Source organism: Neurospora crassa, linkage group V, assembly GCF_000182925.2.
Source record: "Neurospora crassa OR74A linkage group V, whole genome shotgun sequence".
Taxonomy (NCBI): Eukaryota; Fungi; Ascomycota; class Sordariomycetes; order Sordariales; family Sordariaceae; genus Neurospora; species Neurospora crassa.
Genome location: NC_026505.1, coordinates 3,576,215 through 3,601,210, shown reverse-complemented (window position 1 = coordinate 3,601,210; position 24,996 = coordinate 3,576,215). Strand labels below are relative to the sequence as shown.

At 51.7% G+C, this 24,996-nt stretch overlaps 7 protein-coding genes across 7 annotated transcripts; 3 read left to right on the top strand and 4 right to left on the bottom strand.

The window, feature by feature from the left end:
- Nucleotides 1–182: 182 nt before the first annotated feature.
- On the bottom strand, nucleotides 183–3,835 carry NCU01309 (hypothetical protein). Its single transcript, XM_956302.2, has one exon. It carries the CDS (start codon nucleotides 2,489–2,491, stop codon nucleotides 869–871), a length of 1,623 nt encoding a protein of 540 aa, XP_961395.1. The 5' UTR covers nucleotides 2,492–3,835; the 3' UTR covers nucleotides 183–868.
- Nucleotides 3,836–4,325: 490 nt separating this feature from the next.
- Nucleotides 4,326–5,386, top strand: NCU01308 (hypothetical protein; the record flags this gene model as incomplete). The annotated part of the gene is made up of 3 exons (XM_956301.3): nucleotides 4,326–4,373; nucleotides 4,592–4,759; nucleotides 5,270–5,386. The coding sequence occupies 3 exons, from the start codon at nucleotides 4,326–4,328 to the stop codon at nucleotides 5,384–5,386; spliced, it is 333 nt and encodes a 110-aa protein (XP_961394.3).
- A 4,840-nt stretch (nucleotides 5,387–10,226) lies between these two features.
- NCU01307 (hypothetical protein) lies at nucleotides 10,227–11,430 on the top strand. Its single transcript, XM_956300.2, has one exon. The coding sequence runs from the start codon at nucleotides 10,232–10,234 to the stop codon at nucleotides 11,042–11,044; it is 813 nt and encodes a 270-aa protein (XP_961393.2). The 5' UTR covers nucleotides 10,227–10,231; the 3' UTR covers nucleotides 11,045–11,430.
- On the bottom strand, nucleotides 11,255–13,194 carry NCU01306 (hypothetical protein). Its single transcript, XM_956299.2, has one exon. The coding sequence runs from the start codon at nucleotides 13,006–13,008 to the stop codon at nucleotides 11,836–11,838; it is 1,173 nt and encodes a 390-aa protein (XP_961392.1). The 5' UTR covers nucleotides 13,009–13,194; the 3' UTR covers nucleotides 11,255–11,835.
- A 218-nt stretch (nucleotides 13,195–13,412) lies between these two features.
- On the top strand, nucleotides 13,413–16,671 carry NCU01305 (rhomboid family membrane protein). Its single transcript, XM_956298.2, has 4 exons — nucleotides 13,413–14,605; nucleotides 14,687–14,917; nucleotides 14,986–15,956; nucleotides 16,022–16,671. Exons 1-4 carry the CDS (start codon nucleotides 14,371–14,373, stop codon nucleotides 16,148–16,150), a joined length of 1,566 nt encoding a protein of 521 aa, XP_961391.2. The 5' UTR covers nucleotides 13,413–14,370; the 3' UTR covers nucleotides 16,151–16,671.
- A 415-nt stretch (nucleotides 16,672–17,086) lies between these two features.
- Nucleotides 17,087–19,706, bottom strand: NCU01304 (mitochondrial mRNA processing protein PET127; the record flags this gene model as incomplete). Its single annotated transcript, XM_956297.2, has 2 exons — nucleotides 17,087–19,611; nucleotides 19,679–19,706. 2 exons carry the CDS (start codon nucleotides 19,704–19,706, stop codon nucleotides 17,087–17,089), a joined length of 2,553 nt encoding a protein of 850 aa, XP_961390.2.
- Nucleotides 19,707–20,977: 1,271 nt separating this feature from the next.
- On the bottom strand, nucleotides 20,978–24,486 carry NCU01303 (hypothetical protein). Its single transcript, XM_956296.2, has 4 exons — nucleotides 23,090–24,486; nucleotides 22,343–23,022; nucleotides 22,196–22,287; nucleotides 20,978–22,141 (listed from the first exon to the last, which is right to left on the bottom strand). The coding sequence occupies exons 1-4, from the start codon at nucleotides 24,221–24,223 to the stop codon at nucleotides 21,312–21,314; spliced, it is 2,736 nt and encodes a 911-aa protein (XP_961389.1). The 5' UTR covers nucleotides 24,224–24,486; the 3' UTR covers nucleotides 20,978–21,311.
- Between the last annotated feature and the right edge of the window lie 510 nt (nucleotides 24,487–24,996).

Below are 24,996 nucleotides of genomic sequence, written 5' to 3'. Positions count from 1 at the left end.
TGAATTGGGGCTTGTTCGGCAAGGGATCATTGCCTCACTGAGTGAGGTCGGTCGAACTACTAAGAATTTGCAGTTTGAACGACGAGTGTGTGTTACAAACGAACCGTGTCGACTGTGAGACAAAGTCTTGACCGCCCTTTTCCTGTTCGAATACTGCCGGATATATACCCTTCTTCTTGGTTTTTTTTTTTTTCTTTTTCTAAAATTTTATTTATATGTCTAATTATCAGATTTCTTTTTTCTCTCTCCTACTCTGTCAGCCCTTTATAGGCTCCATCCCGAAAACTCATCGAAGTGACACACGCCTCGCCCGTCTATCAACAGCAGTGTCATCAACGGTTATACGATTCGTTTGCACTCCGGAGGAACTTTGGAAACAACTTCCAAGTTTCATTGATACATTCCGCGTTTTGTCGTCATGATTGCCATCATCGTCGTCACGCGCCTGCCTTTTTCTAGCTAATCGCCCCGAAAGAGTTGTGTTAGAGCCTGAAGTTATCTGGGTTCGAACCAAAGTATCAACGAAGATAAGCAGCTAAACAGAATGCAAATAAAATCACCGACACACACACAACATCTATAGGATGAATGCTGGTAGGTGACCGTGTGCATCCTGTTACCAGATTACCCCTTCTCGACCCGGAAGTTGAAAAACATGGCCATCAAATATGTGAGCATACGCCCCCGTTTGCCCGTCTCAATCAAACGCCTGTTGTTGACAAATGTCGACATATGCCCTCCTTCTTTCCTTACATGACTATCTGGGCACATCAAGTCAAAAACCCGATAATAATATTCTACCGCCCTGATAATAACGCCCATTACTACTTATCGAGCTCAGATGCGAGCGTACATCTTCTTCTTCCAGTCATGCCGTTTCAACGCGCCTTCGCAGCTCCAGGATGGAGCTGGAAGGTGGTGATGGGCAAGTCCGCTTTACTCGGGTCGCTTCACCATCGACTGAAGGAGCGGCTGCCCCAAAGCTATTAGATCGAGACATTTCTGCGCGAGACCGTTTGAGGGAGGATGGCGGCGCCAAAGAAGGCAATACCGAGGTGATCTCACCGGCAGCGGGCCGTTCCCTGTCGTCAACGGCCATGTCGCCATCAAAAGGATCCGTGTCGAGCATCGGGTCATATGCCCACGCGGCTTCGAGGCCTTCCATGAATACAGGAGCATGCCTCAGCGTGTGCCACGAAATGGTGTCGTGCCGCATAGCAATGTATAGCGAGTCGATCATACCACTCGCGTCGCAAACGGCACAGTTCTTGCGGAGGAAGTCGTGGTCGTAGCTGGAGTCGACTAGGGAAGCTTCAAGTTGACGCAGCATCGGAAGGCCCTGGAGTGGCTCGGCGTCGCAGAGTTTGGCTTGAAGGGGCATCCACGAACGGCCTCTCAGGAACATGCCGAACGCCTTCTCAACGGCCTTGACAAATGACGAAGCGTCCCTCCCATGAACAGCTACCATTTGGTGGAGACCCCGTGATAGGCATCGTTGGTACGCGTTGGTATTCCTCTCGAACGGCATGGGCACACGGGCATGGGGAAGCAGCGAAATATGAACGGTCCAGGCACCCGTCGACCGGGCAGAGAGCGGGGGTGTTCTTGTGGCGTGGGAGATCAGAGTCCCGTCGAGCGCGGATCCTTCTCCATATTCTCGGACGGGCGGCCGCCCTACTTGCGAGTGGCCGTGAATATCGATGGGATTTGCGCCACCGCCCAAAAGGCCCAAAGGGCCTGCAGGAAAGTTTGGGCGAGACATGTCAGATGTGCACCTTCTTCGGGGGTGATGTCCGTTAAGTTTGGCCAGATGGTCGTCTTCCTCTGCGTCCCGTGCGTCCTGCGAGTCCTCCAGCTCTTCCATCGTCTCAGCAATATTCTCGATCCGTTCTTCGAGGCTTATATCGGCGTCCCTGAGTTCCAGCTGTCCTGCCTGTAACTTGTCAAGCTGCTCATCATGGACCCTCAACCTCTCGCACACTTCACGCAGTTGCTCGTCCTGATGTTGAGTCTTGCGCTCTAGTTGTTCGATTGACCGCCAGCTGATGCTGACATTCCGGTAGGTCCCTTTGATCTGTTCACCGAACTCTTCCCTACTCTTCTCCAAGGTTTCCTCCACGTCTGTCAACCTGCTTACGATACCTCTGGTCTTCTTCATGTCGTGCTCCACATCAGACAACCTGCTGACAACATCTTCAGCAATACCTCTAGTAACCTGCTCCTCAAGTTGTTGGATACGCCTCTTTAGCAGTTCGAGTTGGTCGCCAGGTAACGAGTCTGGCTCCTTCTGATGATAGCAGGCCAAATGACCACACTGGCAGGTCGCGCCCGGAATGCCTTTCTGGCGAGAGAAGCCGACGCAGGCACATCGGTGGCCCTTGATTTCTGGTACGCACAGAATGTATCGACAATGGCCCTTGGGCATCGCGGTTTCGTCCACTGGGTTGTTGACCGGCGCCTGGAGCGGCGATGGGGATGACTTGGCTGACATGCCCGTCAACTTCCCCGGAACAACTGTCGTCCCGTCGACCTCCTGACTCCAACAACGCCCTTCCTTCACAGGGTTAAGGTGAATGAGAACGGTGGAAGGATCGCGTGACGTAGTGTATAAATGACGCCCAAGGGTGATGGTACCGACTCACGTCAGTAAGTAAGGTAAGTAGGGTAGGTAGATAGATAGGTACTGTTCGTGGTGGTTACTATCGAGGCTCACACATGGCAACGAATTGCTGATGGGAGAATCGTCGGAGGTCCATGGAATGGTAGATAAACAAAAAGGACGTTGGACATTCACGGTCCAACTTGATGGGAAAGAGTCAGGGGTCTCTTGGTACTTTAGCGAAACAAGTGGAAACTGTGGGGAGACGGGAGGTTCAGTGTGGGTTGATGACGGAAGTCAAGAGGAGCCGTTGGGCTTTCGAGCGGCTCCGTATGAGGTATGTATATCACCGGCCGGGGACAAGATCGCTGGGTAGGGCGCCTGTGGATTGGTCGACAAGTCCTAACGGCTGGGGTGTGCCCGAAGGGGTCAAAACAAGGCAGCCAGGGGGGAGAGGATGATCCAGGAACCGGCGATAAAGGGTGACCTGTGAAGCGGTGGGGGCTGGCTAGCTGGTCCCTCTTGTCGATGGAATTCTGGCACAATCTGACACAATCTGGTGCAATCTGGCACAAGCCTAATCTGGCGGTGGACCTGGATGTCGTGAGAGGGAGAGGTATGATAGGGAGGAAGGGGTGCAGCAAGTATCGTGGATCTTGATATGCCCAGCGAGGTTGCTACTTGATGAGGGGCCCGCCCTGAGCGTTGCGATGGGATGCTGAACGTTTGCTTTTCGTTCCGTGGCGCCGATAAGTGAAGGTCACGCCTGGTGTGAATCTGATGATACGTACGTGGGCGTGAAGTATACGCAGGGGGCGGATGGACAAAACGGCCAACAAGATAGATCAAAGAGATCAGCGCTTGCGTGGTGGGGGGGACAACCTGTAGACTCAGATATGATGGTCGAAGGCAGCAAAGGAGCCTGAGTCAGTAGCGGGATGATTGGATTTGAATTCCCGACACTATTTGTCCTGACAATTGGCTCGTGGGTCCTGTTCACTGGTTGTGTTGTTGTAGAATGTAATGACGGGATGGGAGAGACATCGACTGAGATGGAAGGAGGGAGATAGCGGCGTGCACGCCCACCTCGCAGGGAAGATTCGAATGAGGGAGATAGTAGGTTGCGACAACGGGACCAGGGTCTTGGTACCTCTAGGCGTGAGACGGGTTGCCGGCATGAACGAGGTACCAACACCCAATGCAGCAGCTCCGGCCACGGCGTTGTTCTAGCTTTTGGCTACTATAATTCAGAGTCTGACGGGTTCAAATCCGGGAACCTCAACGGCGTCCGAGTACTCTACATAAGGCCGCCGTACGATACCGCGGCCTCCTTCCCGATGGAGTGCAGTCTCTAGTGTAGAGTCCCGCGTAAAGGTGGGAGGAGGCCTCGGGGGGGCTCTGGGGTAAAGCTATGATGGCGATGATGTTCGGGACTTGATATCCGTCGGTAAACTTGGATACAGTTTCACCCCGTGGGGAGAATGGAGGGATTGTAGCCCTACACACCAGTCTACCCACCACGCCGGCGTTGTTGGAGGAGCTGTGGCGCTAGGTAGGTACAACGGCCACCGACGACCAGCCCACATCACCACGACGAGATGAACAGGTACTTGGCCAAGGTACCTACCTACCTATGTACAATCTGCATCTGCAGTCATTGTCAGAACATTGCCGTTCCTGGCATTGCCCCCTCTCGGGGTGTCGAGGCGTTTCGTTGCCGACTGAAATGGACACCCGGACAGGGTTACAATCCATTACCTCTCCGGAAGGGCAGGTGCGCAGCGCAGGTATCGAAACATTTGGAGTCAGGTTCCAAAGGGGAGCCAGGCCGTTAGGTTGTTGTGAGTTGTGACTGCCCCTGTGGGGCCAGGGTGGGAGGAAGGATGTGGATGAACACCGCGGCGCCTGAGGGAGGAAGTGGAGGGGAATCGGCAGGGAAGGAAGCGGGGGTTTTGCGGGTGGATGATTCTAACAACCGGGGGGCTCCAACAGGGATGCCTGGCCACCCGCGAAGCCATCAAGGTCACTCCCCTCGGCGAGAGCACTGGTGTAGTGTACCTGATCTGTGCGCTGTTGGGGACCTGCCCACGCCTCTCGGGGCCTCTAGTGTACTGCCCTGGCCAACCACAAGTCCCCGTGCTGCGACTTTATCAAAAGAGAGTGAGTGACACTCGAGACGACACGCACAAAGCGAAGCCACATGGATGACGAGGAACAGGACTGTGGGGGTCAAGATAAGCGCATTTCCGGCTGGCGTGCGGCCAGACCCTGAACAACCTCTCTCACACAGTTTCCAGGGGCTTTTGAGACTCTGCCGGATGCTGGAATATCTCCCATTCGACAATTTGCCTTTGCTTTTTTCTCTCCCATGTACGACTCCCACTGACTTGATTCGAATAAGGTATTTGCACGGCATTCCTCCCGTCTTTTCTTGACCATCTCATGCCTGGAGGACACAGAACCCACCGGACTGGCTGGGGAACTGGAAACAAAAAGAAAGGAAAAAAAAAAAAAGTCCCAATCTCGAATCTGCTGCAGGACACCGACAGTCGATGTGCCGGTGCGTCTGCGGCACAGCAATCCGGAGATATATATAGAGAGCTATCACCCGCGTACCTAGCTGTGTTCCATCCCAAAAAGCGATCGACAACCTGTCTTTCCCCTTGGCAGGCAAGAGGCATTAAGAGACGCATCTCAGTCGAGACAAGGTACGCTCTGACACCTTTCAACGCCTGTCGCACGGCATCCTCATCGTCGTTGATTCACGATGTTGCAAGGAATCTTTGACGGCGTCGTAGTCCGTCTTTTCGTTTTTTTTTCTTCTTCTTCTTCTCCTTAGGTTGGACTGCCGCACGAGACGGACGGTACGCCACGTTATCAAGGCTCAAGCCTATTGGACATCTCAACCTTGTGAGTCGCATCAGGCGAGTATCGCGATATTGGGGCTGAATGCTGTCAGAGAGTCTTGAGCGCCCAACACGGCTGCACATGGCAAATGATGGGATATGGCTTCGAGGCTTGAGCTCGGCTACAGATTACTGTCATCTTGAAGAGCCTTGTTTGTTGTCGGTTCCCAGACAGAACCCAAGGACAGGGACACTCGTAGGATTAACAGGCCGACCGGCCGCTCCCTTCACGTCAGACTTGCGAACGAATAACGTGCTGACGCGGCGGGCTGTGATGCTGCACAACCACAAAATGTCTTGACTGCTTGACAAGGCCTTGCCCGGGACCATTGGGGTGGCCAGCGCAGAAATTGACCAATGAATCTCTTATCTAGGAACCTGTGTGTGAGGAACAACATGACTATGGAAAGCCAAAGCCCACAACACCACGCAACCACACACGGGATGAAATCTCGCTGTGCTGTGACATGACTACGACTGCGACACCCGGCTACTACACCCATATCATACCATGGATGGACGGTCACACGGCCAATTTTGCGTAGTAGGCATATGTTTATCAGGGCTTGTTATGTGTTAACAGAGTGCTACCTCACCAGTGCTCATAAGAGATCAAAGCTCCTTGACGATAAACCTTTTATGACCGACACGAACGGCATCGCTTTCGTTTCCGTTGCGGTGTATCTGGGCACTTTTTCATCTGGAATTCTCGAAGACGTGAATTTTCAAGTTGATATTCTGCCTTCACTGCATCTTACTCGGCATGAAAGATGTCTGAACTTGACGCGGTGGTTGTTAGTCCCTGTGTGCTATCACTAAAGTCTCACTTCGTTGTGTCGGATTTATCCCCACGCTTGACGAGCCAATTATGTACATCGTCCGCTGTGTCTGGATACTACGTTGAGTGCCGGCCTGCAGGCACTTCCTGAGGTGTATACATATGGCCGCAAAGCGTGGGGATAAATCCGACTTGGAATCTTTCTGATCGCCACGGATGGACAATCCGGGTTGATTGATGAATGCAGACTCGAAAGCGGAAGAAGACTGACTGACTGACTGTCTACCATCCTTTCTCTATCTAGGTAACTGGCCTACCTGGCAAGTTACACCATCCACCCACCACCCAAAACATCTCACCGGCAACACCGGTCAGACGCCATACCAAGCCCTTGGTATTTCAGGGCCAATATATCGCCATCAACACCCATCCATTATTTCAACCGTGAATGGTGCCACTCACACCTTTTCGTTCACAACCATTGGGATTTTCAGCACTCTTCCTGTACCATGACAGGAGTGACGAGCTTTTAAGAAGTGGAAATCAGGGTCGAAAGCCGACGTTATGGTTGCTAGTGTGAAACTAAACACCCTATTAGGTAATAGTGAGTAATACTGTTGCACTGTCCGATTTTCCCGTTCGCAGAATTTCTCGACATTCCGTTGTCGCCGTGGGGGGAAGAGAAATCAAAGGCAAAAACAAAAGCCCATCTTGAACATCAGGTTGGATACGCGCCAATTCCAACCTCGGTTCGCCGCAGGATCGGCGGACGATATTTTCCGCAAAAAGAAAAGAAAATGAAAAAAAGAAATAAACAGAAAAGAAACCAGAAAGAAAAAGAGAAAACCAAATCAAACCAGGGGATGTCAAAAAAAAAAAGAAGGAGTTTCATCGACTTCTATGCTGGCTGCCGCTAACCACCAACATCTACAGAGCGCCCAAGAAAGGAAGAAGAAAGGCTTTTACCTAGTAACTTGTGTAACGACATCATGCCCGCCCAGGGTCCTGGACAGTCCAAACAGTAGGGGTATGTACCTCTAGAGGTAATCAGCCACATAAGTGTACTTGTTGATTGTGGATTCTATCCCGTGTTACTGCTTCTACACTAAACTTACACTACTCACTCATATAGCAGTAACAGAAATGCTTCATAGGGGCCATGCTAGAGGCATGAGAGCCAATTCATTTGGCAAGATTCTGCATACCTATGTAGCCAGGCTAATAAAATCACCTGCGTAAGGTGTAGCTTTCCCTGAAAAAGCACCTCTATTTAGGTAAGAATGAGTAGGTAGTTGCTCTGTCTACTGTATGCAGCTGTAGTGCTGTAAAGTCCAAGTTGGCGACACTTGTTGGAGGGATCGATGAGTAGAGGTAAGTGCAACCATGGCAGTTGTGGTTGAGGGTTGCTCCATGAAAAAGAAGTAGAGAAAGCCTGTTCTATGGGAATATGCTGTGTTGATTCAGCAAGAGATCGTATGGTGTTGTAGACGACCCACGGAAGAAACTTGCCTCGATGAAAATGGTTATTGTATGTAGCGCGATTTATGCTTGCTGGATCTTTTCGACATCCTTTCGTCTCTTTAATTATAGTCTTCGTTCATCATCTGTAAAGCTTGTTGCTTGAATTTCTGGGCAGAAATTATAGGACCAAAGATAACCCATAAGCAGAGAATATGTGGTGTAAAGAAAAGGCAACATGGCCAAACGTGAGAAGGGCAACAAGCCCTGTGCCTGGTCCATGATGATCATCTTCTTATACATAGTACTCCCTGCCCATATTTCGGCATCCAGATTGAGAAATAGATCCCGGACGCCTCAGCGTCAAGTCTTAATAGTGTGAGATCCAAGCAGTCACCCTGCACCTGGACATATATGTGTGAGAAAAACTTTTATGTCGTGCGGCAATGTCTACAGCACATGACATTACTATGGACATCGATGACCCGGTGAGAAATGCTTGAATGATAACGGATACCAGAACTCAAGACCGGTGAGTACAGACGTGAAGACGGAATTGACTGGGAATATGGCGTTGTAAGATGAAGCTTGCATGGGAGATGGCGAGATGTCAGATTCCTGGATCGATAGGTGTTCACAGTCAAGGACTGTGAAAGAGGTACCCTTGAGAGCGAAACCCAAAACTTCATGGTCTCTATCTCTTGTCATTCCTTGATGCGATAGAAAACCAAATGATGTCTCAAGGCCGCTATGTACTTATGCCTGCCTACCCAGCTATTGTATTTAAACGGGCAATAAAAACAGGCTATATCTCAGCCAGCTCAAATTCTGCATAGTGGGGGATGGCGGAAGTGAAGTAAGACAGGTCTGTTGTAGCCACGCTAGCAATCACATGGATGACGGGAACACCCGCTGGCCGGATCCCGAATAATGAAGTTGTCGTCAGCATACTTGCCCATTCTGGTAGTTACCCTTCCCAAAAGCACTATCATCAACCTGTCGCCCATCAGTGTCTGGTCTCTGGTCACCCGAGCGGGTTGCGAGTATGACCAACACCATCAACTGAAGGTGTGCTAATATCCGAGAGAACCCGGCGTCGTGTCGGTGCGTTTTGTCGTCGATAAACGGCACATCACATATGCGTCCGAAAAGGGAGCTTGTTGTGAGCGCCAAGGGGATCCAGATTCCAACGCCCGGTGCACTAATGCTGCATGTCGTGCGTAACGTAGAGGTAGGTAACGGAGAACATAAACCAAGATAACGTGATATTGTACTTTCCATGTCTCGCGTTCCGACATCTATAGTTAATTCATTCCGCCGGGCAGTGAGATTAGTTATCATCGAGTAGTGTAAGCCCAGCAGCATGGGGTTCGGCTCGTCTCGTGCCTTGTCATTTACCTACATCGCAAGAATCTAGCGGAAGATGAAGAGGGGGGGGGGGGGGGGGTTGCCTTAAAACTTATGACTCTTATCATAAAAAAAAGACATTCGAGTCCCATGTGACCTGTAATGGTGCACCACTCTAAGAGGCTGGGGAGGAAAGAAGAGTAAGTAGTGTATGGATGTAGATAACTTTGAGCTGCCATGTTTTGAAGTGACCAGCCAAAGCCTAGGGTCGGGCAACCCTCCTTCTGTGTAACTGACACGAGTGCACGCACGCACCATGAACAACCAACCGTTGCCTGGTGTTGCGCTTGTCGCGGTTCTTTTTTTTTGTCGCAATGTCGGAGCGGATAGAGACAACTGAAAGCCGAGAGATAAAGAGAGTTCCATTACCTGTATTCCGGGCCTGCCTTTTATGCGATGGAAGCCCGCTTGCCTTGAGTCTTATCGGGGCAGGCATGCCATAACACACATGTGTGCCGTACCAGCCGTCCAAGAAGAATGTTGGGCGTCAAAGCGGCAAAGGCGTGATTTCGAGGTTGATGATGCAATGCATTGACCATGTTTGAATTTTTCTGGAGATGATGGATGAAGACTCGCTGTGTCGGGAGCGTCGTTGATAGAGACCGATGTCGAGCACTGATGGTGTCGAGCAGTTCACCTGCTGCTCCAGGGCAGATATGGTTTGAATCAGTGGACCATTGGAGGTCGACATGGCAGCCGCTGTCGCGGTGGAAGTTGGAAATGACCGTGGTATACACGACGAAAAGGAAGAAGGGACTGAACATGAGAGGTCAGGACAGGGGGAATAGAGCGAGATGACACGATCCAGCGGATTTCCAATGTGATAATTGCGAGAGAAGTCATGAAGGTTAGCTACGATACCTGTAGTCTAGGGTTCAAGTATGCGTTTATCCGTTCATCTCGTACAACCCCCAAGTACCGGCGACGACACCTGCAGACGCGGCGGGGTTAGCGACATGTCGGTGCGATCCACAGGGGGGCTGCCCGGGCTGGCCGGACGCCGGTCTTGCAGCCCTACGTTATCGACAACAGACGGGGAGATAAGATAAAAAAAGATGGGGTTTACGGTCCGTGCGAGCGGGAATGCACGCCCGGTCATCGCTGGCTAGCGTTCCGCGAACCGCCCGAACCTTTGCGACAAGACGACGGAGAGGCTCAAAAAAGAAGAAATCGCCAGTCCGCTTTGCGCCCAATAATCTCTCACTGCCGATATTCATCGAGCCAGCTAGGGATTCCGTCCCCTCAGAAACAGCCCTCACAATGGCCTCCCAACCACCAACAGAAACTCCCGCCCCGGCGCCGGCGGCGACAACCCCAGAAACCCCGGAGATCATACCCTCAGCCGAGAACCACTACGGCACGCCCAACCTTTTGCACAACTCCGCCATCATCGTTTCCATTCTCGCGCCCATTGGTCTTCTTCTTCCCGGTCGCGGACGCGGCCAGTTCTCCGTGCAAAACGCTATTCTAGGTTCGGGCACCTTCTGGGGCTTCAACCAGCTCTCGTTCGACTACACGGGCAAGTCGATCTACCAGCGGTCCAACGAGAAGTGGGCCAAAGTGCTATCTACCGGCGACGCGTTGCCGGAACAGGCCAAGAAGAACAAGGCCTTGATTGAGGCGGAGAGGGCGAGGAGGAAGCTTGCGCAGGAGCAGCAAGACCGAAAAGACAAGCATGAGAAGGATGGGGGAGTGTTGACTAAGATTTGGATGGGTGATGAGAAGGAAGGGTGGAAGGAGAAGAGGTTGGAGGAGGAGAAGAAGGCGCTGGAGAGCGGAAAGGGATACGGGAGCTTGATCATGGATCAGATCTGGGAGGTTTGGAATCAGGAGGGTAAGGGTAAGAAGAAGGATGAGAAGGGAAAGGATGGTGACGATACCCCGAAGAAGGAGTAAGAGGTGCAGGAGGCAGGGAGAAGAGGATGTTGAGTTACCATCTGAGACGAGAGCTCCTGGATACGGGTTGAGGACGCGGATGAGCAATGATTGCTGCATACCACATTCGACAACGGGCAAACTGTCGCCGCTGAGGGTGCCTGATTGTGAAGAAAAGAACGTCACGTTGTACGAATATGCTCCAAATAAAAACCGGCGAGGTTTTAAGTAATAGGACTGGACGTATTTGTTGGGCTACGTGAGACTGGTACCTTCTCCCTCCTAAAGGTACGCGGAGAGGACGAGAGAGGTGAGAATATTAAAATGTACAATACAGTGATATCTCATACAAAAACAATAAGCAAAAACCCGACGATGTGATAGGACGCTAGGGTATATTTGAGGACATACACTGTTCTGCCACCGAAAATCCACTGGATTTGTGACACACTCGAGTGCAGCCATAAACGGTTGTTTGTTGACAACCAGCATCCAGGTAGGTATCTCTATAACGACCAACACCCCCATCCGGATAGTTGTTGTTTGGATTCGTTGCCGCTGCTCTGTTTCCTTTTGTTCTTTATGTTCTCAGCTCTCAGCCATTCTGGCTTTCAGCTATCCGTTCACTAGGAGCTTCCTCCTTTGCTGAAATTCCCATCAAGCGGTTCCACCCTGTATAAGTAGAATGTACTTTTCCACATTGATGGTGTTTGAATCAAGTAAGCATCCCGTGCCATCTTACACTTCAATAGTCAGGGACAGCCGTAGTCGACAGCATCTCCTCATCTCCAGCTCGCACATTCACATCCTGGCTAGTTTGCGTTCTTCCTCGCCTTCTTCGCCATCTTCCTCAGGAACTTTTGATGCTCGCGCGCCATCCGCTCTTTCTTCCTCTTTTCCCGGTCCTTTTCTGCCTTAATCCTATTATGCAACCACACTTCGCATTTGGCATCGATCTGTGGATGCGGCTTTGTGTCGCCGACTGGGATGCCCATCTTCTTCTGCAGACCCTCTTTGAACCGCAGTAGGAGCTTCATCCGCCGCCGCTCTATTCCAGACAGCTTCTCCTGACCGTCCCCTTCGGCTTCATCGTCCATTTCGTCTTCCCATTCGTTCGGGTTCTCGGCCGTTTCTTCTGGTGAGTTGTTTTCCTGAGGCACTTCTGGCGTCTGGACAGCATTTTGTTGTGCTTGTGTCGGAACCTCCCGTCGAGTCTTGACCGGCACCACCTCCTCCTTCCATTCGGCGTTCTTACGTTGCGCCATTGATGCCTTCAATTTCTCCAACTTTTCTTCCTGTTCCAACTCCTGTTCCCGAGACTTCTCAGCGCCCTGCGATGCCATGAATATCCTTGCCTCCTTGGCCTCTCGTCTGATGTCTCTTTTCAGCGCCCTGACAGCCCGTGACTCCTTTGGTTGGTGATGGCCGTCCTTCTCTTTCAACTCCTGCCAGCGCGCAATCGCCTCCTTTGCAGTGCGGGGCGTAAGTTCAGATCGCTCAGGGTCAATGGCGGATGTGATATCGGGACGTCCAGCGGCGTGCCGCATGCGAATTTCCTGTTCCAGGAGGGCGATGTTGCGGGCAGTCTTTCTGCTTCTTCTAGCATCGGCTTTGGCCGTGCCGTAACGTGCAATACTCTCCTCTCTTTTCTTGAGCCATGGCTTCTTCGGCTTCTCCTGCTTTGGTGACAGTATCCTCGAGAACTCATCTTCCCTGTCGTCGAAATCGGTGCCATCCGTTGAGTGAGCCTCTTTGGTCTGCTTGGAGCGACCGCGTTTCTCTAGGCTTCTGGGCTTCTCAATCTGATCCTGGAAATAATCTTGAAGAAAGCTAGATTCCCTGGACTGATCTACAGAGTAAGTTCTCGAGCGAGAAAGCGGTTGGTGTAGTGAGATGGGTGACCGAAAGGCGATGTGAGCTGATGGTCTAGCCCATAGTGAGGGTCGGGGGGTGAAGGCACCCTTTAGGGCGCGTATTGCTGACATGGTAGGTTAAACCCAGCCGTTTCGGCGACAGTGATAGACAATCGAGTCAGCAGGAGGTACAGTGAGGTAGCTTCTTGAGGGCAGGTTGTTCTGAATCCATGAACTCTTGACGAGACCCAGGTCGGTACTTGGAGGTAAACAGCGGAGTGGAGAATATGAAGTTATCGATACCTAGCGGGACTTGACTGAAACACTGTTACATGAGCTTCCGCGCAGCGTTTTTTTTCTATTGGAACCATGCATTTTACCCATTTAACTGCCCCGCAAAATCCAATTCGGTCCGGACCCGTTCCGTCCCGTCTTGAGTGCCCCTGTGGCTTTGAAGCGAGTTGATCTGCATGCGCCGCCCCGTTCCACGCGCATGCACTGCCATCGATGTCTTGATGAGCTCACGGGTGACCGGGCTCAGCTCTGCAACTACTACCATACACGACACTTGCTCATGGTCTGGAGCCTGTCACATTCGTCATCTCTCTTGGAGGTTATTCTTTTGTCAACCGCATTTGTTCTCTTGACCGTCACTTAAGACTTCAACTCTCCTTATCTTTATGTTTCAAGTTTTCCTTGTCTTGTTTACCTGAAACTGTTATTCAACTCTTCAGTCTTCGCTCGACGGCATTCAATTCTCTGATCGGTAACATTTACCTCTAACCTTGCGTGCCAAACGGCATTCTGCATTGCGGCTTGGAATTGATTTAATCGCCGTCCCGAAACAAACGCACTGCCGGCATCTTGCATTCCACCATCTGAACACAGTAACAACCTCCAACGCCGCCCTCATCTTTGAGCCCGGAAGGTTTGTTGTTGGGTCCATCAGCTGGAACCGTACGAACACGCCCGGGCTGAACCGGCTGGATCCCGAGTCCCCGACCCAACCGCAGTCCCAACGCAGTGGACCAGAAGGACCAACTAGCGAACAAGTGCCTGGAAACGACGCTAAAGAGAGATCCCGAACCCGGTCACTGCCAAAACACGCCCACCTCAGGTCCACCTGCCTCACCTCGTCCGATTTACTAATTTCAACCTCGGGCTGACTAGCACGTCCTCGATTTCTGCTGCCTCTCTACCTCTAGATCGTCAGTCGCTCCTTCATCACCGAAAAACCTCGCTTCGTTATTCCTGCCTCCACGCTTGCGCCACCCGGAGGCTGCCGCCGTTTGCGTTTTCGAAACCGGTTCGCGACGCATCCACCTTCACTGTTACCGGGAATGCGATCAAACTCCCCGTCTACGGGTTAGACAACTTGTAGCAGACGAACATCGGAACATCTGCCCCGCGACGTCCCACATACACCTTTGAGCACGCTGAACCGACGGCGACACTCTCAACAGACAAGGGCGACGACGCCACCGCGAGACAAATATGAACGACCATGAATACTACAGCCAAAAGCCGCTACCCATACCTGGCCAGGCAACGAGCCACCAGGGCGGCGGTGCCAGTCATTATAATCAAAATTATGGCCAGGGGCAACAACCGATGCCAACCTCCTACAGCGCAAACTTCCAATCGCCCTTCGATACCGTCTTTGATGACCATGTCTATCCCGCATCCTCACATCAGTCTGGTGCTTCTTCAAGCCGACAACATCTGAATAGTCAGCACTACCAAGACACGGCCTCCCACGGCCCAACCCGCGTTTCCTCCGAGGAAGATATGGCTTACAATCATACCACAGATGACATCCCTTTGGAGGACCGCAGCGGCGGCAGAAACAAGAACAATGACCCCGAGATGCAAGATCACGTCTACGATGCGGCCCAACCACAGCAAAAGAAGTCACGTAGCGGCCGTGTTAGTGTAGGGCAACTGGGAATGCTCGGCTCGAATGCGAAGAGGATACCCTTTGTTGTTTACTTTTTTACCACCGTCCAGATAGCCGTGTTTATTGCTGAACTCGTCAAGAACGGTATGGCCCAACCAACCAAGAAACCCTTTTACTGGCATCACTAACTCATAAAATCATCGCGCATCTAGGCATGGCTACGGGATCACCTATCATGATTAAGCCCCAGTTTAACCCCTTCATCGGGCCTTCCAGCTACATGCTCATCAATATGGGCGCCCGCTGGGATCCGTGCATGCACGCCATTCCGGGCGTCCAAAACGCAACACAGCTCATCAGCTGGCCCTGTCCTAATACGACGACATACGACGTCAATGCTCCGACTATGAAGTGTACTCTTTCCGATCTGTGTGGCTTCGGCGGCGTCCCCGAGCCCTGGTACAATGCGACCGCGACCATGGAAAGCGTTCCCGAACCTAACCAGTGGTGGCGCTTTATCACCCCGATGTTCCTCCACGCCGGAGTCATCCACATCGGCTTCAATATGCTTCTCCAGATGACGATCGGAAAGGAGATGGAGCGGTCCATCGGTTCGATCCGCTTCTTTATTGTCTACGTCAGCGCTGGAATCTTTGGGTTCGTGATGGGCGGAAACTTTGCCGCCAACGGCATGCAGACGACGGGTGCATCGGGGGCCCTGTTTGGTATCATTGCTCTCTTGCTGCTGGATTTGCTTTATTCGTGGCGGGACCGTAAGAGCCCCTGGAAGGACCTTTTATTTATTGGTCTCGACATCGTCATCTCCTTCGTTCTCGGTCTACTTCCGGGCTTGGACAACTTTGCCCACATAGGCGGCTTCTTGGCCGGTCTTGCGTTGGGAATTTGTGTTTTGCAATCGCCAAACGCACTCCGTCGACGGATCGGCGACGAACCACCTTACTCGCAGGTTGTCGACACTAACGGCTTCTTGAGGCAAGGGGCACCGCCTTCCTTCTTCAGCAATCCTGTCGGGTTCTTTAAGGGTCGGAAACCGCTGTGGTGGGCTTGGTGGCTTGTCAGGGCGGCTTTCTTGACTCTTACTGTCGTCATCTTCATCTTGCTACTCAATAACTTCTATGTGGATCATAAGGAGTGCAGCTGGTGCAAGTATTTGAGTTGTTTGGTAGGTTCTTTTCTCCGCTCCTGTAGAACGAAGATGAAAACTGACTTTCACTCCTTCTTTCATAGCCCGTCAAAAACTGGTGCGAAGATGGAAACTTGCAGATTACGACGCAAGATGTCACCCCGAATAAGCGCGACCTTATTTTTGCTGCTGATTTGGAACAGCTTCCGAGGTTGCAAGCATATTTTGCATAAGCAAATTATCTCTCTAAAGCTCACATTAATGACTCTTTGAATCATTTTTGATGGAGGGCGGCAAGAATACCGATGCATTCCCATTTTCTGCTTTATTGTTACCTGTGCTTTTTCTACAGACAATTTTGAAACACGAGGCTACGTTCCTGCCAACGTACAGAAGGGAGTAGTGGTTTTGAATTCACCTCTGGAATATTTGCATAGCATTGGCGTTGAAGGGATGAGAATACAAATTCGTTCTTTGGTTCAGCAAATTGATCGGGAAATGGTGGTTACTTTGAGGGGACAGATGATGCTCAAACCCTTGCCTGGATTGCCAAAGTTATGTCAAAAGAACGGCATCTGGAAACGAAATCAAAACTATAATGATAGTAGTAATCATCTGACAGAAGAGTTGGTCTTCGGCGAGATAACTTTAGCCAGACATTCCTCCATCTGACGGTGACAGACTTCAAAAGACCGTACTAAGAGTTCTTGTGCGACCCCCTTTCAAGTTTAAGTTTTTTTTTTTTTTTTTTTTTTTTTTTTGTTCAACTTCTAGAGTTTTTTTTCAGTGGTAAGGTTCGATCAACCCAGCAGACCTAGGTGGAAAATAAACAGACTACCACTTGTGGCAAAGATCGCAGGTCGTGTTGCCTCGCCAGAAAAGACAGACAGAGACAAATTAAGTATTGAAATACCGGCACAGCCAAAGAGAGAACAAACAAAGACAGTATGGTAACTCGGTCTAACAAACGGTTTGAGGGAAATCTATCAACGCGATGCTTCAATTCAATATGCTTTTTGCTTCTCCTAGTGGGGGTAATACAGAGTAATATGTGATGGGGGATGAGAGCATTTACAAGGTTCTCATTACATCTCCTTCTCACGTGCTTGGTTTTTTTTTTTTTTTTTAAACATGGGGACCTCATGCTCCTTCTTCTTCTTCCTTACAACTCAATCAGACTTCTCCTGGGACTTTTCCTCGGACTTCTCCTCAAACTGTTGTTGTTGTTGTTGTTGTTGTTCCACAGCCTCAGGTTGGTCATCAAACTTTTCTTCCGAAAAAGCTGCAACATCCACCTCCGCATCGCCCTCTTCAGCCCCCTCTACCTCCTCCACCGGCAAACTCCCATCATCTTCCTCCACCTCCTCCGGGCTCAGCTCGATGGTGCCAGTCTCAACATTCTCCGCTTCCTGCCCATACCACCGGTACGACATACCTTCCTCCTTACCCTCGCCAAAGACCGATTCCCAATCAAGCGGCTTGTCCATACCATACACGTGCACTGGCCTGGCCTTCCCAAGCTCAATCTCCTTCTTGCGATGCATGCGGCCCTTGCGCGTATACTTGTGCAGCGCGCCCTGGAACATCTCATACCAGGCCTTGTCGCGGTCCTCCTGGTCGTCGAGCGTCTTGCACCGCCGCTGGATAACCATCTTGTAGATATTCTCGGCCCGCAGGGCCGGCATGTCCTCGAGCGAGTACTCGACCTCCCACTTGTCGGTGCGGCGCAGGTGCTCGGGGCGCTCGACGTACTCGCCGTTGACCTTGTTGCGAATCGTCAGGATCATGCCGAGGAGTTCGGGCTTGGTCTCGGGGAGAATGGAGTTGTCATTGGTCTTGGTGTGCACGGTCTCATCGAGGGAGGCGATTTCGTCTTCGGGGTTTTGCGTCTTGGATGTGGCGGAGGCGTCTGTGGAGGCGGTGGTCTGCTCACCACCTTCTGTAATCTCGCCGGTTTCAGTGGTGTCCCGCGACTTGGAGATGAGCTCTGACAAAATGGTCTCGAATTTACGGAGCTTGGAGTCATCCGCAGCCGCCGCAGACACATCGTCTTCGGCTTTGCCCTTGACGACTTCACTGCGGTCTGCTTTGACTTGGCTGGCGAGGCGAAGGACCAAATCCTTCAACGTGGGTTCCTCCTCAGCCTCAGCCGCCTGACCATTCTCGATTTTGACTTCTGTAGCCTCCTCAGTAGAGACGGCAGACGCAGACTCCTCGACTGCGTTATCAGCCGCGGACTCGTCAGCCTTGCCCGACTCAGCGCTCATGAGAGCCTCAAGCAGCTCATCTAGATAACGGCGCGCCTCCTCAGGGGCGCTGGCTTCGAGCAAGCCACTCGAGCGAAGGGCCTGCTCAATAGCTTCGCGGACTGAGGTGACGCCGTGCTCCTCGTTTTCGAGGGCCTCCTCGACCTTGACTACCATGTCCTCCCAAACGTCCGCTGTGGTGACCTCCTCACGCGCTTCAGGTTCACCGACAGATTCCTCGGTCGCTTCCTCCACGGCCTCCTCATTTGTCTTTTCAATGGCAACACCCTCTCCCTTCTCTTCCTTCGGCTCCAGGCCCATCATATCGCGCTCAAACTTCTCAATGATCTTCTTGTTGGCCCCCTGGATCTTCTCAATCTCATCTGGCGTGACCGGCTTGGCAAAGATGTACATGAGCGGTGGGTCAGTTGGCCTTGTCTCAATGTGAAGGCGCAACGACTGCTCTGGCCACTTTGCGGTAGCCCTGTTTAGAATCTTGTTGAGTAGATGGAGACTGAGCTTGAACTCCTTGCCACCGAGGCTGGTGTCACGGGTGCCGTGCAAGGCATAGTCCATTTCGGTAAGCGGAATGTATTGAAAGCCGAAAATCCGCTGGGTGTTGTGGAAGGCAACGAAGATACCGTCCATACGGCCCATGCGGACCTGGAGGGAGTACTTGAGGAAAGCAGAACGGATCATGTCGAAGTATTCGCGCTCAAACGATTCCCAGTTACCGTTCCGGTGGCGGAGCTCGTATCCCAAGCCCTTTTGAAACCCCTTGGCGTCCATGCGGATAGAAATAACGGCTCTTGTCTTGAGATCGAACATGCCGGTGCCCGGAATTCTGGGATCGTAAGCATCGAGCTGTGACCGCATCATGAAGTCTCCTAACTTGGTGTAATGGTATGACTCGGGGCTGTCACGTTCCTCCTCGGTGAGCTGGTGAGACTTGGTTTTGCGATACTTCTCGAAATCTTCCTTGGGTAACGTGAGAAGCTTTTCCATTGACTTTCCAAGCATGCTCAGGACGTTTGCTGTGTCGAATTCCTTGTCCGCATCGATCGCATATACACCATCCTTCCAGTGAAGGAAGGCAGCAGAAGGGGCGCGCATAATCCTGGTAAAGTTTGTCGAATCGGCCCTAAATGACTGAGACATCATGCCGGTGGTGATGGGTCGCCAGGAGGACAAAAGATAATGGAAATGCGCCAGTGTCGAGGTCATACTCGACGTAGAACCCGTGTACTTCTTCTTCGCTTCTCGTGCGATGTCGATAAGGGTGGTATCCTTCGAAGATGTGATATATTGCTTGAGTGCGTTGAAATCGAACTCCTGAATCGGCATGATACGCGCAAGATAGGGGTCGAAATTCCATACCCGAGACCTAGGATCCTGCATGTGGTAGACTCCAGGGTTGAAAAGGGCTCTGTCCAAGCCATAAGACAAACCTGGCACAGGAGGTTGCTCTTTATGGACCGGTATCATTTTGATCAAATCGGGATCAACCCGTCGCACGTGGAGCTTCCTGCCCGGAGGTGGCCATTGTAAATCTTCAGGTGAGCGAGGCTTTGGTTCGGCCGAAGTCTCTTTTGTCTGTTTCTTTGTGGTCGCCGCCGACGTATCCGGTGCTGGAGTTATAGCTGCTGCCGCCGTTGTTTTCTCCAAAACACCCGAGGGCTTCAGTTTACCGTTGGTCTGCAATCTTCTTATCAAACTCTTCGGTTCCGTGGGTTTTGTCTCTGTTGACTTTTGCTTCTTCTTCTTGCCAGGTTTAGACTTGTCTTTGTCCGCCTCCGATCCTACGCTCTCCTGCTCGGCACGCAGCTCCTTTTCAAGCACCTTCCGTAGTACCGCCGTAGCTCGTTGCATCAGTTTAGGATCACTGGCAACAGCAGCAGGGGAACTGCTTGGCTTCAGCTTTGACTTCTTCGCCTGCTTTCCCTTTTTCTTGGAATCTCCCTCTGCCGCTTCTGGTGTGCCATCTTGAGCGCCGTCTGTCGTTGTGGGTTCACGCGCTTCTGGTGTTGTTGTCGTTGCTTGTTCTTGCTGCCCAGCGTTCAGGCTTCCTGTCTCGAGGTCCTTCAAGAAGTTGGTCAACGGCTGTGTATTGGGCGCCCCGCCTCGCCTTTTAGTGGTTTTACCCCTAAGGGCCCGTGGGTGTAGGCGCTGCTTGCCCGGTGCAGGCTTGAAGTCGTTGTCTTTGAGTTCGAGAGCGTTAGCTGGTGAGCTCGGCTTGTCTGGCTGCTCAGTCGAGTAGAGCCTAGCAGGATTGTAGAGAGGGGCGGGCCTCGGGTGAGCATTCGAAATTAGGGTGAGACATGACGTGCGGAGAATGTGCGGCTTGATCGTGCGGCGCGTCTTGCTGGTCAGTTGCAACATCTCTGCGACTTCGGGTCGGCGTTTGCGACTGAAATCGAGAATCCGGACTGGGTCGTGCTTCGGATGGTTACTCTACGAAGCGAGCGAGTCTCGAATTGCCGTAAAGTAATCTCTTTCAACGCTGCCAGCACAAAGTCCTCCACGTCCAAGGATAAAGGAGGGGGAGAGCGGAGAGACAAGAAAACGAAAAAAGAATGGCTTGGTTGCCGGTTTCTCGGAGGGGCCGGTCAACTTGGGGGAGGCAAAACAACGACAATCTTCACACTACGGAACTATGTTTACTATCGTTATCGGTCTCGTCTATACCTGGATTTATTTTTTTGCTGGGGTTTATCATCCACTAGCGCCGCTCCATTCGGTGGAGCTTGCTGTCATTTTTTATGGGGCCGGGCATCACAGTGCCCCACAAAATGTTCGATTCCAGGTCGTCACGTCCTGACATTTAGCCGTCACGAATTCCAGCTCCGGGGTTTTTGCATGTACTGTATACGAAGATTCTCCATGCCTTGATCAACTACAGAGATATGCCTGGGTATCGTTTTGCAAATGCATACTCCTCCATGCCCATTAGATAATACCCCTCTAATTGTTTCTCGTCGGATCATGCTCCAGTCACTCCGATCTAAGAATTGACAGATCGCTTACATGCACCATACCCCGTCGACAAGAAACTCCAACCGGTGCGCCCCACATCGCTAGAACACATAACGCTACCGAATACAATGTAAAGCCAACGCTACCCCCTCACCACCAAGATACCTCCAAGCTCTTATTCCACCTGTGTTCGAAGACGAGCCTCGTTGGCCAGCCGAATTCCGTCTTCGCGTGTCTTTTCTGCCTCTTCCTTGAGCCCTTGTTGTTCGAGAGACTGTGCGAGCATACCCTCGGCCACGCTCATCCACAAAAGATTTCCGCTCTTCTTTGCCTGTGCTGTGCCTGCTCTTGCGCTTTTCAGCGCCTGTTCTCCAACGACATTTTCGAACAGCTTGTTACGCATAATGTTCAACGCGATCGACAGGAAATGTGTGTTGCTGGTGTTTTGCGCGCCGTTGAGCGATAGCTTCATGTGCTGCTTGACCTGGTTGATCGGCAGCGGCGGATCCAGCGTAATGGAGGCGAGCACCAGGTTGTATGTAATCCTGATATCCAGATCAGGATTATCCTCACAGAGCGGCCGTAGAAAATCCAGGAGATGTGCGGTTTCTCCATCATTTCTTTGTGCTGGCGCTTGCATGATCCAGATCCGATTCAGCGCAGCTAGGATGCATAGTTCCGAAATGATGTGGCTCGTGTTATTTTGCGGTAGTCCACTCCGGTCCATTGCGAATCTCGGGTCTTTCCAGATCACAAGTGCTTCCCCAAGTTTGCAGGTTCCTTGTTTAAAGACTCCGGTCAGGTAAAGAGTCAGCACATCCAAGAACCCTTCTGGCTGTTGCGCCGTACCCAACGCATCGAGACACGCCTTCACCTTCCGCCAGTCCGAGAGAGTGGCGGCTTGCAGTCCAATCAGGACTTGAGCATAGTTGCTTACACTCTTTGCCCACTGGGTATGCGCGAGAGCATCCGGAAGCGGTTTCGGTCCCGAGCCCGAGTTCTTGTCTGAGTAACAGGTTAGCGGAATTGAATATGAAACCGGCGCTCACTAATGCGTACCTTCCAACAGCCGCACAGCTTCTGTCCAGATTGTCGAGCTTCTTCCCAAGGTAGTAGATTTGTAAAGTGCCACTATGCCGTTGAAGATGTACCTGCGTAATGATCAGTATTCAAGTGTACCTACTTGTCAAATACCGATTCACTTACGCCATTGCGAACGACCCTTGTTTTCCCAGAGCTGATAACACTAAGTAATCGAAGGCGCCATCCCCACGCCGGAGGACGGCCTCTGTATCGCGGCTGAGTGTCGGAGCAGCGTCGTTGACAACGCGTCTGATGGGAAGAAGAAGCTCATGCGAAACTGAGGACCAGCTTGGAAGGTTACGCAGTTCCTCTAGCTTGCTCTGAAGGACGCTCAGCTTTTGAGCAGCATCTCTGTGAGACTTTTGCCGAAGGCTGCAAGCAAGATCGAGCAACAGTAGAAGTGCGTCGAGCTGAGGAATGTGAGCAGCATCATCAAATTGCAGTTTCTGTGCCTGGGCAATACAATTTTGAACACGGTTGATCCAGTCATCCTTCATCGTGTTGAGATGAGACAGTCCTTCCAGGAGCATTACCATGACAAACATAGCCTTCTCATCCCTTGTTGTCGCAATCGACGCCATCCGGCGCAAGTTTTCCAGCGCATGGTGATCAGCAGCAGTTCCTGACTGAATATGAAACGCGGCTTTCAGAAAGCGAAATGCATAGACCCATGGTGCGTGTTTGTACATAGTAGCATCCATTATATGGGTATCAAGTGACTTGAACGCTGCTCTTGGATTGCGTTGAAAAAGAGTCTTCATCAAGAGAAACTGAGAGCAGTATTTGAGGTCGATGAAACGATGCTGTTATTTAGAGTCAGCCTTAAGCCATCTTCAGAAATCTGCTGCCCACTGTCCTCGAGTGACATACCTTTTCGCAGACCAAAATGCCCCGGGTAAGAGCAGTTTCGGCCTCCATAATATTGGTGGTTTCCTCTATGAGAACACTGGCGTATCTAAGACAAAGTCTAGCTTCGAGACGCGGCCACAGCTTGTTAGAGTTCATGGCGACTTCAAGACAGCCCAGGCCCGTCGCTACCATCTTATGGTATCCTTTGACCTCACTATCTGACATTGACCTCGCAATTCCGGAGGCTGCAGCGTGTGCTTTGGCGAAGCAGTCTTCGGCCACACATAGCAACAGTGGCAGCGTCTCGACATGGCCGGTTCTTTGCGCCGAAGCAGATGATTTCGCGACAGAAGGGGGCCGACCTGGCCCGCGTGGCGTAGCCCTTTCAGCAGGCGTCGCTTGGGGTTGTAGGAGCCTCTCATCTGGCCTATGGCCGTTCGACCGAGAGATCGGCTGATGCAACTGTTGTGTCTGTACATGCGGGGAGCTCTGGGGTTGTGAAGGTTGAGAGTATGGTTGTTGTCGTGCCTGTTGTTGGTGATGTTGATTCGATGTGTTTCGCTGCTGCTGCTGCTGCTGCTGCTGCTGCTGCTGCTGCTGCTTTTGGTATTGTCGCTGCTGTTGGTCATGCTGATTTGTTGTCTGTTGAATCTGTTGCAGCGGTATTTGCTGATTGTGCCGCGAAATTTGAGGCAGAGGTAGCTGAGGACTTGGCAAGGTCATCGAATGAGGTGCTGGAAGGATACGATTTGTTTGTACAGGCGGGACATATTGCTTTTGGAGGAACGAAGGATCGACGAATTGAACGGGCGCCGTTGTCGTTTGCGGGGTATGTGCGAACGACGTGGTAGGCTTGGAGCTATAATTCGACAGGTTGACCGGATTACTGGCATCAAAGGTAGGTTGCGCCTGGGGATAGGCTGACTGCGCGTACGGGACCTGTGGTTGCTGACTATGCTGAGATTGTTGAAGATACTGAGGGTGCCCATTCTGGTAGCCATTCACGTATTGCTGCTGGTGGTGCTGATGGTGATATCCGGCAACGGGCTGAAAGGCTTGTTGAGCTTGCTGCTGCTGCTGCGGTTGCTGATTCTGATTCTGTTGAGAGTAAATGCCGTATGGCTGCCCCGGGGGCATCGCATCGTGATATGTCATGGCATTTGTCAATTGGAGAGTGGTCTCTGTCTCTTCGGGTCGCGGCGGGCGTAAATAAGTTCGTGCATCGGCGGTAGGAACTGCGCGCTATCGGTGTCGGGTTACTCAAATACTGGGGGCGAATGTGACAGATGACGGTCGCTAGGAGCGTAGCATGGTCAATGTTCTTCTAAAGGAAGGATTTGACAGAGGCGACGAAAGTTTGCAAAGTGTCTGTGATGTTGGCAGGAAGAAGAGCAGCTTGCTTCCAGTTGATGTCTGCGTGGTTGCTACTGCCGTGTCTGACTGTTAGCGCGCTGCCGCCGCGGCAAGGACAGTCCATGCGTCCACAGACGCTATCTTTCTGCTGATTGGCGCCCGATGACGGGTATTATGTGGCCCACAATACATAGCAGGCAGGGCAGGCATCACCAGAATCCGCATTTGCTGGGCGGGCTGCAGGTCCGACGGGAAGACAGGGCAGGGGACGGAAATCGACTGGATGCAACAAGGAATGCCGAGTTTCCCACTCGTACCACTCGCTGTCCTCCCGACTGTTTGGGGCCCATCAGGGCATGATGCTGTGGAGACGGAAACGAAGATGGGATGGAACCGGACTAGGTAGACTTTCGAACCTTGGGAGCTCACCCGCGCCGTGGGCTGAAAAGGGACGAGTCAATAGGCTGGGGAATCCGTCTTGAGGCGCGATATTTTGAATTGAAGGTTGAAATCCAAAGGTAACATCAAGTAAAGTAGTTCCAAGCCGCGATTTGTTGTCATCGTCATCAACATCG

What these genes read in the sequence shown, in the direction of transcription:
- NCU01309 (XM_956302.2), bottom strand. Translation starts at nt 2,491, where the DNA reads ATGTCAGCCAAGTCATCCCCATCGCCGCTCCAGGCGCCGGTCAACAAC.
- NCU01307 (XM_956300.2), top strand. Translation starts at nt 10,232, where the DNA reads ATGCACGCCCGGTCATCGCTGGCTAGCGTTCCGCGAACCGCCCGAACC.
- NCU01306 (XM_956299.2), bottom strand. Translation starts at nt 13,008, where the DNA reads ATGTCAGCAATACGCGCCCTAAAGGGTGCCTTCACCCCCCGACCCTCA.
- NCU01305 (XM_956298.2), top strand. Translation starts at nt 14,371, where the DNA reads ATGAACGACCATGAATACTACAGCCAAAAGCCGCTACCCATACCTGGC. An exon ending in AAGCCGACAACATCTGAATA is followed by an intron (nt 14,606 to 14,686) that starts GTCAGCACTACC and finishes ATCATACCACAG; the next exon opens with ATGACATCCCTTTGGAGGAC. An exon ending in GCAAGTATTTGAGTTGTTTG is followed by an intron (nt 15,957 to 16,021) that starts GTAGGTTCTTTT and finishes CTTCTTTCATAG; the next exon opens with CCCGTCAAAAACTGGTGCGA.
- NCU01303 (XM_956296.2), bottom strand. Translation starts at nt 24,223, where the DNA reads ATGACATATCACGATGCGATGCCCCCGGGGCAGCCATACGGCATTTAC. An exon ending in GCATTTTGGTCTGCGAAAAG is followed by an intron (nt 23,023 to 23,089) that starts GTATGTCACTCG and finishes TCTAAATAACAG; the next exon opens with CATCGTTTCATCGACCTCAA. An exon ending in AGCTGTGCGGCTGTTGGAAG is followed by an intron (nt 22,142 to 22,195) that starts GTACGCATTAGT and finishes CCTGTTACTCAG; the next exon opens with ACAAGAACTCGGGCTCGGGA.